Raw genomic sequence first — 11,766 nt, 5'->3', positions numbered from 1 at the left:
TAAAACAATATTTTTTTCCCACAAATTAGTGCACTGAGCCTTTAATAGTCCTGTATTAGTGGAGCAATATCGCCTTAATGAAGCATGGGTAAAATCTCTACTTCCCCAGCTATGCCTGTCTGGCTCCCGGCCTGTTTAGAGTGTTTATATGCTGTTAAATATGACATGTAGCCTATTTGAAATTATGAGCTCTTCTTACATTCACCTTTTCATATTTATTAAAATAATTTTCATTCAAATCATAAAGTTAAATAAAAGGCAACACATTTTTTATATGGTTTTGTTTCAATACTTCAAAACCAAATGGCAGGTCCAGGTAATCACAAAAATAGATGGGTGTTGGTTAAATTGTGATTTTAATAAATGGAGCTTATTTGGATTGGCAGTTTGTATCCCTGTGAGGCAGAGAGGTTTTTAGCTGGAGTGGTTGGATAGAACCTGATGTGGTCTGCTCCATTAGCGGTTCAGAACTCCGCCACATACTTTGACTGGGTGGGACTTCTATAGGTTTGAAGACTCAATCGCGCTGCCCATGCTGTCAAAGACGCTATTATGGCTATAAAGATGAGTCCTCTATCTAGCTCTATGTTCTGTTTTCACTGCCATTTTGATGAGGTTTTGCAATATCGGAACCCCTAACAAGTTTTACTGCAACGCTTCCTGTGTTTTTAACTGTTCTTTATGAAACCAGGAAGATGGCGTTGGAATCATCGAAATGGGTTATGTTCATAGTTTGTTGGCTTTTCAAAAGTAAGAATTCCTTTCGTTTGTAACGTTAATACTAGCTACATGCGTTCACTTACCTATATCTTATTACCGTTTTAGTTTGGCTCAGTAAGCTACAGCTAACTAATAGCCCAATTATTTAGTCAACGACGTTGCTGACAGTGAGGTCCTATGGATTATAATGCTTTATAATTGTACACTAGACAACCCGAATTATGTATCAAGTTTTTTGAAATCCCGTATGCGATGCACTTAGCTAGATAGGTAGCCATGTTAACCAGCTGGCTAACTAGCAAACTTGTGAAACTGATACTGTTGCTGCTAGGCACCACAACTTGAGTCAGCCACAGCGTGACCACTCAGAGCTCAAGGCAAGCAGTGGGTGGGCGGCTATACAGGCATTATATACAAAACAAAAATAAATGCAACATGCAGTCATTTCAACGATTGTACGGAGTTACAGTTCATATATGGAAATCAGTCAATTGAAATAAAAGAATTTGGCACTAATCTATGAATTTCACATGACTGGGCAAGGGCGCAGCCATGGGTGGGCCTAGGACAAGCATAGGTTTTCCCCACAAAAGGGTTTTATTACAGACAGAAATACCCCGTCAGTTTCATCAGCTGTCCGGGTGACTGGTCTCAGAGGATCCCCCGCAGGTGAAGAAGCTGGTATGTGGAAATCCTGGGCTGGCGTGGTTACACGTGGTCTGCGATTGTGAGGCCAGTTGGACATGCTGCCAAATTCTCTAAAATGACGTTGGAAGCCGCATATGGTCGAGAAACGAACATTCAATTATCTGGCAACAGCTCTGGGGGACATTCCTGCAGTCAGCATTCCAATTGCATGCTCCCTCAAGACTTCTGTGGCGTTGTGTGACAAAACTGCACATTTTAGGGTGGCATTTTATTGTCCCCAGCACAAGGTGCACCTGTGTAATGATAATGATGTTTAATCAGCTTTTTGATATGCCACACCTGTCAGGTGGATGGATTATCTTGGAAAAGGAGAAATGCTTATTAACAGGGATGTAAGCAAATTTGTTGACATTCTATTTATATATCTACTACTGTACAAAATAATATATTATTTTGTGCTTATTGGCATTTACTGCATTATTTGATAGGAACTATGAACATAAGCATTTTGCTGCACCCACCTGCTAAACTGTGTACCGACCAATACAATTCGATTTGGTTTGGTGTCTTGGGAATACATCATTACAGAAACTGGTCACTTCAATTCAATTGTTTCTCTTCTTTTGTCTTTCAGATGTGAGTTGTAACTCTGTTGCGCAGAAGATTTATGTCGAACTGAATAACACTGTACCATGCGTCCGACTGCTCAATGCTACACATCAGATTGGCTGCCAGTGTGAGTGACATGACACACACACACTCTGCTTGGTACAATACTGTGCTCTGTATCCTTGCTATATTTATGTAATGCTGGATATTTGCATACTAAGACAAGCATTTCTTTCTATCCTGTGTCTCAGCCTCGATATCAGGTGATACAGGGGTGATCCATGTCTTGGAGTCTGAGGCAGATCTGGAATGGCCTTTGAGCAAAGGACCCAATCCTCCTTATATGGTCCTGTTGGAGTCATCCCTCTTCACCAAGTAGGCAATACACACAGCCAAAAACAGTCAACTCCATCTCCATTGACCTCCAGAACAAAGTTGGAACACTCTCACTGTGACTATTGTTCAGCACAGCCACACAATGATATGATCTATATCCTAGTAGCCCCCTCATACTCGAACATTGTCCTAATTTTACAGGTCCATCATGATGAAGATTAAGAATGCCTCCAGCAGGGTGGCAGGGGTTGTGGTGGTCCCAAAAACTAGCCCACCGGAGTTCTCGCCACATACAACATGTCCCAATGAGAACACAGGTAGGAGGATCAGGCATTAGGACGATAGTCTGTTAAAATGACCAAATGATCTTTGCTAACCAGCATGTTTTTTGAACGTCATTTGTTTACTTTTATCCTCAGGTGTTTACACGGAAACCTATGATCATCATTTAGCGCACTGTAACACGACTGTATGGAATCCTCGGGGGAACGGTCTATCCTATGAGGAATTTGACTTCCCTGTCTTCTCCCTGAAAGAAGACAATGAAACAGAGGCCATCAAACAGGTGAGGAGTCACTTCAAGCAGTCACAACCCAGTCTGGTAAAATCATGTCACTTAATGACCATGAAATGTCTTTATTCAAAGAACAGAGGTGATGTCTTATTCTACAGTATTTATGTGTATTAAAACAATGTGCTCCTCATTCTGATAAATGTATCCACTCTCTACCTGCAGTGCTACTTTGATCATAATCGTGTGGTGAACGGCAGTGGCCTGCAGTACCCTCTGTGTGCCATGCAGCTCTTATCTCATATGTATGCTGTCACTGACACTGCAACCTGCATGAGACGCAGAAGCATCGACTTCAGCACCTCCCCAGGTATACAAAGATGCATTATTGTATATGCGTGAGTAGTCAATACACACACTGTCATGTATATATTACAGACATCTCTCTCGCTCTCTCTCTCTCTCTCTCACAGTGATGGTGTGTAACCCTCTAGGTGATTATAATGTGTGTGCTTTCATCCGGCCTTATAACAGCACCGCCTTTGGTCACAAGGAGAACGAGAGTGTTGTTGTAGCAGCAGCCAGGGTGGGTGATGCATTGAGGCCTTGCCTCCCACTGACTCATCTTGTCACATGTTCACAGATGTCTAAGCCTTTTGGAATCTACAAAATAGTATATACAATATGAGCCACATTCCAGTGTGTGTTATACACATCCTGAAAAGTGCTTTGGTATTTGCTCAGTACCATTTCCTTCTATACAATCCTTATATGGTTTTTCCTTGTTTGGCGTTTATGGAAAATTGACTGGACACTGGATTCTTTCTCCATTTTTGTAGCTGGACAGCAGGGCATTTTTCTTGCAGGATTCTACAGGAGCGGAGGGGAGTGTCTCAGGGTTTGTTACTCTGCTGGCTGCTGCCCAGGCACTACGTGAAGCCACTCAGGAAGCCCCTCCCACACGGAATATCCTCTTTGCCTTCTTCCACGGGGTGAGTTCCTTCGGTCTCCCTTAGCAAGTCATTCTGTGGTATGTCAATTATGGAGTCACATGTGGTCACTTTATCATATAGCAGTATTGTTCAGTGTTGTACTGTAAGAGGATGTTTATAGCTTATTCCTCTCTTTCAGGAAGTATTTGACTACATTGGCAGCTCTCGAATGGTTTATGACATGAAGAATAACAAGTTTGTGATAGACCTGGACAATGTTCACTCAATACTGGAGATTGGACAGGTTAAGACATGTATATGTTCTCATTGAATACTCAAGCACACAACAGGCATCAATGTGTAAAATGCATGGATATACAATCAACCAACAAATAACAATGAATCTCTAATGTAATTGGTTAGGTAGCAGTGCGCAGTGGCACCAACCTATTTCTTCACTCAGACCCTGTGTCCAGGAGGAACAACACCGTCCATGACGAGGTAAGGGGGAGTGAAATGATTCTATTTGTGGCGCGCTTACCTGGTCCATCCTCATCCACCCCTTTTTTCTATATTCTCTTCATTATGCTCTCTCTCAACCCACTTTTCCCAACCTCTTACCTCTGTTTCAGGTTACGAATCTTGTAAAAAACTTACAGTCCTCCACGGCTGGTCTCAACTTCTCATTTGTTGAGACAGGTTTTTCTCAGCCACTCCCGCCCTCCTCCTTTCAGCGTTTCCTCCGAGCTCGGGCAATTCCAGGAATTTTTCTTGCAGACCATCAAACAGCTTTCAACAATAGGTGAGTGTTTGACTATGGTCTGTCGTTGCTGGTCATTTTTATAACTGCAATCTTTATCTTGCCTGATATGAGTTTATTAGTGAAGTGTTCTACCCTGTTTTTTTTATTTTTTATTTCACCTTTGTGTAACCAGGTAGGACAGTTGAGAACAAGTTGTCATTTACAACTGTGACCTGGCTAAGATAAAGCAAAGCAGTGCGACACAAACAACACAGAGTTACACATGGAATAAACAAACGTACAGTCAATAACACAATAGAGAAAAAAAGTTTACAGTGTGTGCAAATGGAGTAAGGAGGTAAGGCAATAAATAGGCCATACTGGTGAAGTAATTACAATTTAGCAAATAACACTGGAGTGACAGATGTGCAGATGATGATGTGCAAGTAGAAATACTGGTGTGCAAAAAAAGTTAATTAAACAATATGGGGATGAGGTAGGTAGATTGGATGGGCTGTGTACAGCTGCAGCGATCGGTTAGCTTCTCAGATAGCAGATGTTTAAAGTTAGTGAGGGAGATAATTCTCCAACTTCAGCAATTTTTGCAATTCGTTTACCCATGCGCAGATACTATGAGAGTTTTTATGACAACGCTGCCCACCTGAACCTGACTTATCCATCTAACTTGAGTCCAGAGGAACAGCTAGAGTTTGTGACTGATACTGCAAAGGTATTGTTACCATAGTAAACCCACTGATGGATTTATTTGTAGTAGTCACAGTTTCCATTACATTGTCCACTGTCTGTTAGAATAATATCTCTCTCTCTTCCCTCCCTCACTGTACTCTTTCAGTCTCTTACCGAGGTGGCTACTGCAGTTGCCCGCGCTCTCTTCAAGCAGGCTGGGGGAAACAACTCCCTAGTCAACAACATCAATGCAGACCCCAAAACAGTAAGACTCGATGATTGATGAGGTGTTGTACAAGTCAAACTGATCAGTCATGGCCTCCCAAGTGGTGCAGTGGTCTAAGGCAGTGCTAGCTGTGCCACTAGAGATTCTGGGTTAGAGTCCAGGCTCTGTCGCAGACGGCCGCGACCGGGAGACCCATGGGGCGGCGCACAGTTGGTCCAGCATCATCCGGGTTAGGGGAGGGTTTGGCCGGCAGGGATGTCCTTGTCCCGTCGCGCACTAGCGACTCCTGTGGCGGACCGGGCGCAGGGCACGCTGACACGGTCACCAGGTGCACGGTGTTTCGGCCAACACATTGATGGGTTAAGTGGGCATTGTGTCAAGAAGCAGTGCGGCTTGGTTGGGTTGTGTTTCGGTGGACGCACGGCTCTCGACCTTCGCCTCTCCCGAATCCGTACGGGAGTTGCAGCGATGAGACAAGACTGTAACTACCAATTGGATACCACAAAATTTAATTGGGGAGAAAAAGGGCTAAAAAATGTTTTTTAAACTGATCGGTCATACTGTTATACTCTGTTATTTTCCATGACACTGTCAATATGTCTGCTAACATATGTCATTCTCAACATCTAAAATCTTTTAAAATTCTTTTTTTTTGGGACAGTGAGCAGAATTGTTTGACCAACACTGTGCATCTCTCTCTCAGGTGACCCAGATGCTGTATGGGTTTCTGGTTAGATCCAACAACAGCTGGTTTCAAGCATTGATGGCCCCAGAACTGAAGGACGTTCTCCGTGAGTTTTAGTCTGATACTTTTTCACAAGGACACCCTTTGGCACTATAGAGGTGTTCTGCTACTACTGACGTCGTAAAACCCATGCAGATCTGGACTAGTCACAGACACACTCACGTCTATAAAGAAGGTACTTGGGTCTTCATTGCATTGTGTTTTCTGTCTCTCAGAGCCCAACCCACCCCAGTACTACGTTGGTGTTGCCAAGTTGCCCCATCAGGCTAACGCACTGACCTATCTGGTCCAATATCTCCTGGCCAATTTAACGGGAACAGCCACCAACCTCACCCAGAGCCAGTGCAAGAAGCCAGATGAGCTGCCAAACGAGAGCACATATGTAAATGTGCCTCTGGATCTGTCTGTGCTGATGGATAGATGTTTACAAATGAAAAATGTGTTTCTTTGTATTGCTGGAACCACACCGCACTCTGATTCGCTCATTCTCTCCCTCAGATGTACTCTTATTTCTGGGTTCAGGGCATGGTCCTACCCAACAGCACCCAGAGGGAGTCTTTCTGCGTACGCACAGCAGTACGCCTGGCCAAGGCAGTGTCCCCTGCCTTCGACCTGGGGGATTACGTTTCCAAAGAATATTCCACGTGGACAGAATCGCAGTGGACGTTCATCAAAGCACGAATTTTCCTAGTAGCCAGCCGGGACCTGGAGGTAAAACGGCACTCAATTTTCCCACCATGATCCATCTGTTTAATTAATTACAGTTTTGTATACGTTCATGTAGTTCTGTTTGAATCTAGTAAGCCTGTGTAAGTGGTAAAATATTGTATTTTTATTGTATATTTGTTTTACACGTTTGACTGTATCCATTGTCTGATAAAGATGATGGTAGAAGAGAATCACATTATTTACCTTTTTCTTTCCTCTTAATTTCTCTCATAGATGCTGACCTTAGGCGTGGGAGTGGCCGTGTTGTTAACATCGCTACTGGTGACATACTTTGTCAGTACCAAGGCAGATGTCCTCTTCAGCGCCGTCAGGGAACCCAACAACGGCGCATACTGATTGCCTCATACTAACCAGCGACCACTACTCTCACAACCAAACAGGACAGACTGTTTTTTGTTGTTGTTTTTTTTACACACGATAGGTACACAGACAAATGGACAGGTTAGGCAGAACTGGTTGTTTTAACTCGCAGTGAATGGGCTGTTTGGACTCACACAGATGAGTTTTAACACATAACCGGATTTGATTGGCCTGGATGGATGTGGACTCACCAGGGTCAGATTGCCACCACTGTAAAAAAAAAATCATATTTTGTTTTGTCAAATAATGTTTTGTTTACTGTATCATGGGATTAGGCACTAAACTTTGTTTGACCTTGACGTGTGAGTGTGTGTCCAAATGGGAGGTGAGTGTTTGCGAGCGTGTGCAAGTGTGTTTGTTGAGTATGCGGTTGTAGTATGTACAATAGCTTTCCTGTCTTTTCTCAGGAGAATGAACCTTATGTCGGGCAAATGGACTTTGGATGTGGGTACAGCTGAATGACCACTACTATCCTTAAACATTCGGATATCGAAATAGTATTTTTTTTATTTGGGTTGCAGTCTTTAAAAATCGATTTTATTTTAAATCTAGACATAAATTGCAGGATTTAATAACATCATGCCCACATGTTTTTAATCATGTATTGATGGAATTGTTAATTGACCTGGAGGTTTTTTGTATGTGAAGGTGACCTCTGATTTTGACCAACTGGGGAATAAATGTGATTATTGCCTTTAACTAAATAAACATGGCCTTTTTTCCTATCTAGTGTTGCTTCTCTACTATTTCCCAGCATGGTTTTGGTACAGGACATGGTCTAGGACAGGAGAAGGTACTGCAGTAGGCAATTACATACAGTGCCTTCAGAAACTATTCACACCCCTTTTTCCACATTTTGTTACAGCCTGAATTTAAAATGGATTAAATAGAGATGTATTTTTTTTTGTCACTAGCCTACACACAATACTCTTCATTCAAAGACCTAATCATGGACACTCTTACTGACAGTTGTGGCTGCTATGTGTGATGTATTGTTGTCTCTACCTTCTTGCCCTTTGTGCTATTGTCTGTGCCCAATAATGTTTGTAACATGTTTTGTGTTGCTACCATGCTATGTTGTTGTCTTGGGTCTTTCTTTATGTAGTGTTGTGGTGTCTCTGTGTGTTTTGTCCTGTATTTTTATTTTATTCTTAATCCCAGCCCTCGTCCCCGCAGGATGCCTTCTGGTAGGCTGTCATTGTAAATAAGAATTTGTTCTTAACTGACTTGCCTAGTTAAATAAAGGTACATTTTTAAATAAATACCCCATAATGTCAAAGTGGAATTGTTTTATGAAATTTGTACTAATTAAAAATGAAAATCTGAAATGTCTTGCGTTAGTAAGTATTCAACCCATTTGTTAAGGCAAACCTAAATAAGTTCAGGAAATGTGCTTAACAAGTCAAATAAATTGCATGGACTACCTAATCTCTGTACCCCACTCACAATTATCTGTATGGTCACTCAGTTGAGCAGTGAATTTCAAATACAGATTCAACCGCAAAGACCAGGGAGGTTTTCCAATGCCTCGCAAAGGGCACCTATTGGTAAATGTGTAAAAAAACAAACAGGCATTGAATATCCCTCTGAGCATGGTGAGGTAAGGGTGTGTGGGGTCCTTGATGAGGCCAACGGGGACTTTAAAACAGTTAAGAGTTTAATGGCTGTGATAGGAGAAAACTGAGGATGGATCAACAACATTGTAGTTACTTGACAATACTAACCTAATTGGGAATGAAAAGAAGGAAGCCTGTACAGAATAAAAATATTCCAAAACATGCATCCAGTTTGCAATAAGGCATTAAAGTAATACTGCAAAAAATGTGGCAAAGCAATTCACTTTTTCTCCTGAAAGCAAAGTGTTTGGGGCAAATCCAATACAACACAGAGTACCACTCTTCATATTTTCAGCATAGTGGTGGCTGCATCATGTTATGCGTATGCTTGTAATCATTAAGGACTGGGGAGTTTTTTAGGATAAAAAAGAAACAGAATGGAACTAAGCACAGACAAAATCCTAGAGGAAAACCTGGTTCAGTTTGCTTTCCACCAGACACTGGGAGATTAATTCACCTTCCAGCAGGACAATAACCTAAACACAAGGCCAGATCTACACTTGGTGCTGCTTACCAAGACATTGAATGTTCCTGAGTGGCCGAGTTACAGTTTTGACTTAAATCTACTTGAAATTCTATGGCAATACCTGAAAATATTTGTCTAGCAATGATCAACAACCAATTTGACAGAGCTTGAAGAATAATGGGCAAATGTTGCACAATCCAGGTGTGGAAAGCTCTTAGAGAGTTACCTAGAAAGCCTCACAGCTGTAATCGCTTCCAAAGGTAATTCTAATATGTATTGACCCAGCGGGTTGAATACTCATCTAATCAAGGTATATTCGTTTTTTTACAAATGTTCCAATTTTTCCTCCACATTGACATTACAGAGTATTCGGTGTTGATCGTTGACAAAAAAAATGACAATTACATCCATTTAATCTCATTTTGTAATACAGCAAAATGTGGAAAAAGTCAAAGGGTGTGAATATCTGAAGGCTCTGTATCTTTGATATTGGAGTTTTAGTCAGTATTGCCAACTAATTTTCAGGGTAAGTTGCTAGAGGCAGGTTGATTTGTTGCTAAAAGTTGCTAAATGACATTGTGATGTCATTGTGTGATAACATAAAACTGCGTCATTACGTAGAATACACAATAACGTTACTCAAATTGACTGGCCATCTCAGCGAAAAATATGGTTTGACATTTCTTCAGGTACAGACTCCCACTCTTTTCTGTACTTCTGGCTGTACAATTTTGATTGAGACATGTTGATTGATGTTGTAAGTTCTGTTCAAGATCAAACATTCGTGACCAACTATATTCATTGGGTTTGTCTCGTCGAACCCGTACCACTGCTGCTGCAGTCAGCCAACAATGATTTGCAATTTGCTGAAATTGCTGCTGGCCTGCTGCTGACGTCACTCACAATGCACTTTTGCAGCCAGGCACGTGTGTTGTGACTGAGTGTGTTTTTTAATTTTTTATTTTATTTAACCTTTATTTAACCAGGTAGGCCAGTTGAGAACAAGTTCTAATTTGCAACTGCGACCTGGCCAAGATAAAGCATAGCAATTCGACACATACAACAACACAGAGTTACACATGGAATAAACCAAACATACAGTCAATAATACAGTAGAACAAAAGAAAACAAAAAGTCTATATACAGTGAGTGCAAATGAGGTAAGATAAGGGAGTTAAGGCAATAAATAGGCCATGGTGGTGAAGTAATTACAATATAGCAATTAAACACTGGAATGGTAGATGTGCAGAAGATGAATGGGCAAGTAGAGATACTGGGGTGCAAAAGAGCAAGATAAATAAATAAATACAGTATGCGGATGAGGTAGATAGATGGGCTGTTTACAGGTGGGCTATGTACAGGTGCAGTGATCTGTGAGCTGCTCTGACAGCTGGTGCTTAAAGCTAGTGAGGGAGATATGAGTCTCCAGCTTCAGTGATTTTTGCAGTTTGTTCCAGTCATTGACAGCAGAGAACTGGAAGGAAAGGCGACCAAAGGAGGAATTGGCTTTGGGGGTGACCAGTAAGATATACCTGATGGAGCGCGTGCTACGAGTGGGTGCTGCTTTGGTGACCAGTGAGCTGAGATAAGGCGGGGCTTTACCTAGCAGAGACTTGTAGATAACCTGTAGCCAGTGGGTTTGGCGACGAGTATGAAGCGAGGGCCAACCAACGAGAGCGTACAGGTCGCAGTGGTGGGTAGTGTATGGGGCTTTGGTGACAAAACGGATGGCACTGTGATAGACTGCATCCAATTTGTTGAGTAGACTGTTGGAGGCTATTTTATAGATGACATCGCCGAAGTTGAGGATCGGTAGGATGGTCAGTTTTACGAGGGTATGTTTGGCAGCATGAGTGAAGGATGCTTTGTTGCAATATAGGAAGCCGATTCTAGATTTAATTTTGGATTGGAGATGCTTAATGTGAGTCTGGAAGGAGAGTTTACAGTCTAACCAGACACCCAGGTATTTGTAGTTGTCCACGTATTCTAAGTCAGAGCCGTCCAGAGTAGTGATGCTGGACGGGCGAGCAGGTCAGGGCAGTGATCGATTGAATACATTGCATTTAGTTTTACTTGAGTTTAAGAGCAGTTGGAGGTCACGGAAGGAGAGTTGTATGGCATTGAAGCTCGTCTGGAGGTTAGTTAACACAGTGTCCAAAGAAGGGCCAGAAGTATACAGAATGGTGTCGTCTGCGTAGAGGTGGATCAGAGAATCACCAGAAGCAAGAGCAACATCATTGATATATACAGAGAAAAGAGTCGGCCCGAGAATTGAACCCTGTGCCACCCCCATAGAGACTGCCAATGTTTCGGACAACAGGCCCTCCAATTTGACACACTGAACTCTATCAGAGAAGTAGTTGGTAAACCAGGCGAGGCAATCATTTGAGAAACCAAGGCTGTCGAGTCTGCCAATAAGAATGTGGTGATTGACAGAGT

At 42.2% G+C, this 11,766-nt stretch overlaps 1 protein-coding gene across 2 annotated transcripts; it reads left to right on the top strand.

Moving 5' to 3' along the window:
• The first annotated feature begins 460 nt into the window (after positions 1 to 460).
• LOC106569378 (nicastrin) lies at positions 461 to 7,970 on the top strand. 2 transcript variants are annotated; one of them, XM_014140692.2, is made up of 17 exons: positions 461 to 750; positions 2,003 to 2,104; positions 2,229 to 2,352; positions 2,515 to 2,630; positions 2,733 to 2,878; positions 3,050 to 3,194; positions 3,298 to 3,410; positions 3,664 to 3,816; positions 3,956 to 4,060; positions 4,180 to 4,257; positions 4,389 to 4,558; positions 5,126 to 5,228; positions 5,352 to 5,450; positions 6,115 to 6,202; positions 6,372 to 6,538; positions 6,655 to 6,867; positions 7,099 to 7,970. In XM_014140692.2, exons 1-17 carry the CDS (start codon positions 696 to 698, stop codon positions 7,219 to 7,221), a joined length of 2,100 nt encoding a protein of 699 aa, XP_013996167.1. In that variant the 5' UTR covers positions 461 to 695; the 3' UTR covers positions 7,222 to 7,970. The 2 variants fall into 2 exon arrangements, with proteins under 2 accessions (XP_013996167.1, XP_013996168.1); XM_014140693.2 differs by lacking the exon at positions 6,372 to 6,538.
• The last annotated feature ends 3,796 nt before the right edge of the window (positions 7,971 to 11,766 follow it).

Source organism: Salmo salar, chromosome ssa14, assembly GCF_905237065.1.
Source record: "Salmo salar chromosome ssa14, Ssal_v3.1, whole genome shotgun sequence".
In the NCBI taxonomy this organism is placed as follows: domain Eukaryota; kingdom Metazoa; phylum Chordata; class Actinopteri; order Salmoniformes; family Salmonidae; genus Salmo; species Salmo salar.
The sequence above is the reverse complement of the archived record's forward strand: the minus strand, read 5'-3'. Positions and strand labels throughout refer to the sequence as shown.

Bases quoted from the DNA above. Each gene is read 5' to 3' on its own strand.
- LOC106569378 (XM_014140692.2), top strand. From the start codon at position 696: ATGGCGTTGGAATCATCGAAATGGGTTATGTTCATAGTTTGTTGGCTT. The intron at 2,105-2,228 runs GTGAGTGACATG...CCTGTGTCTCAG, and splicing joins ACATCAGATTGGCTGCCAGT to CCTCGATATCAGGTGATACA. The intron at 5,451-6,114 runs GTAAGACTCGAT...TCTCTCTCTCAG, and splicing joins TCAATGCAGACCCCAAAACA to GTGACCCAGATGCTGTATGG.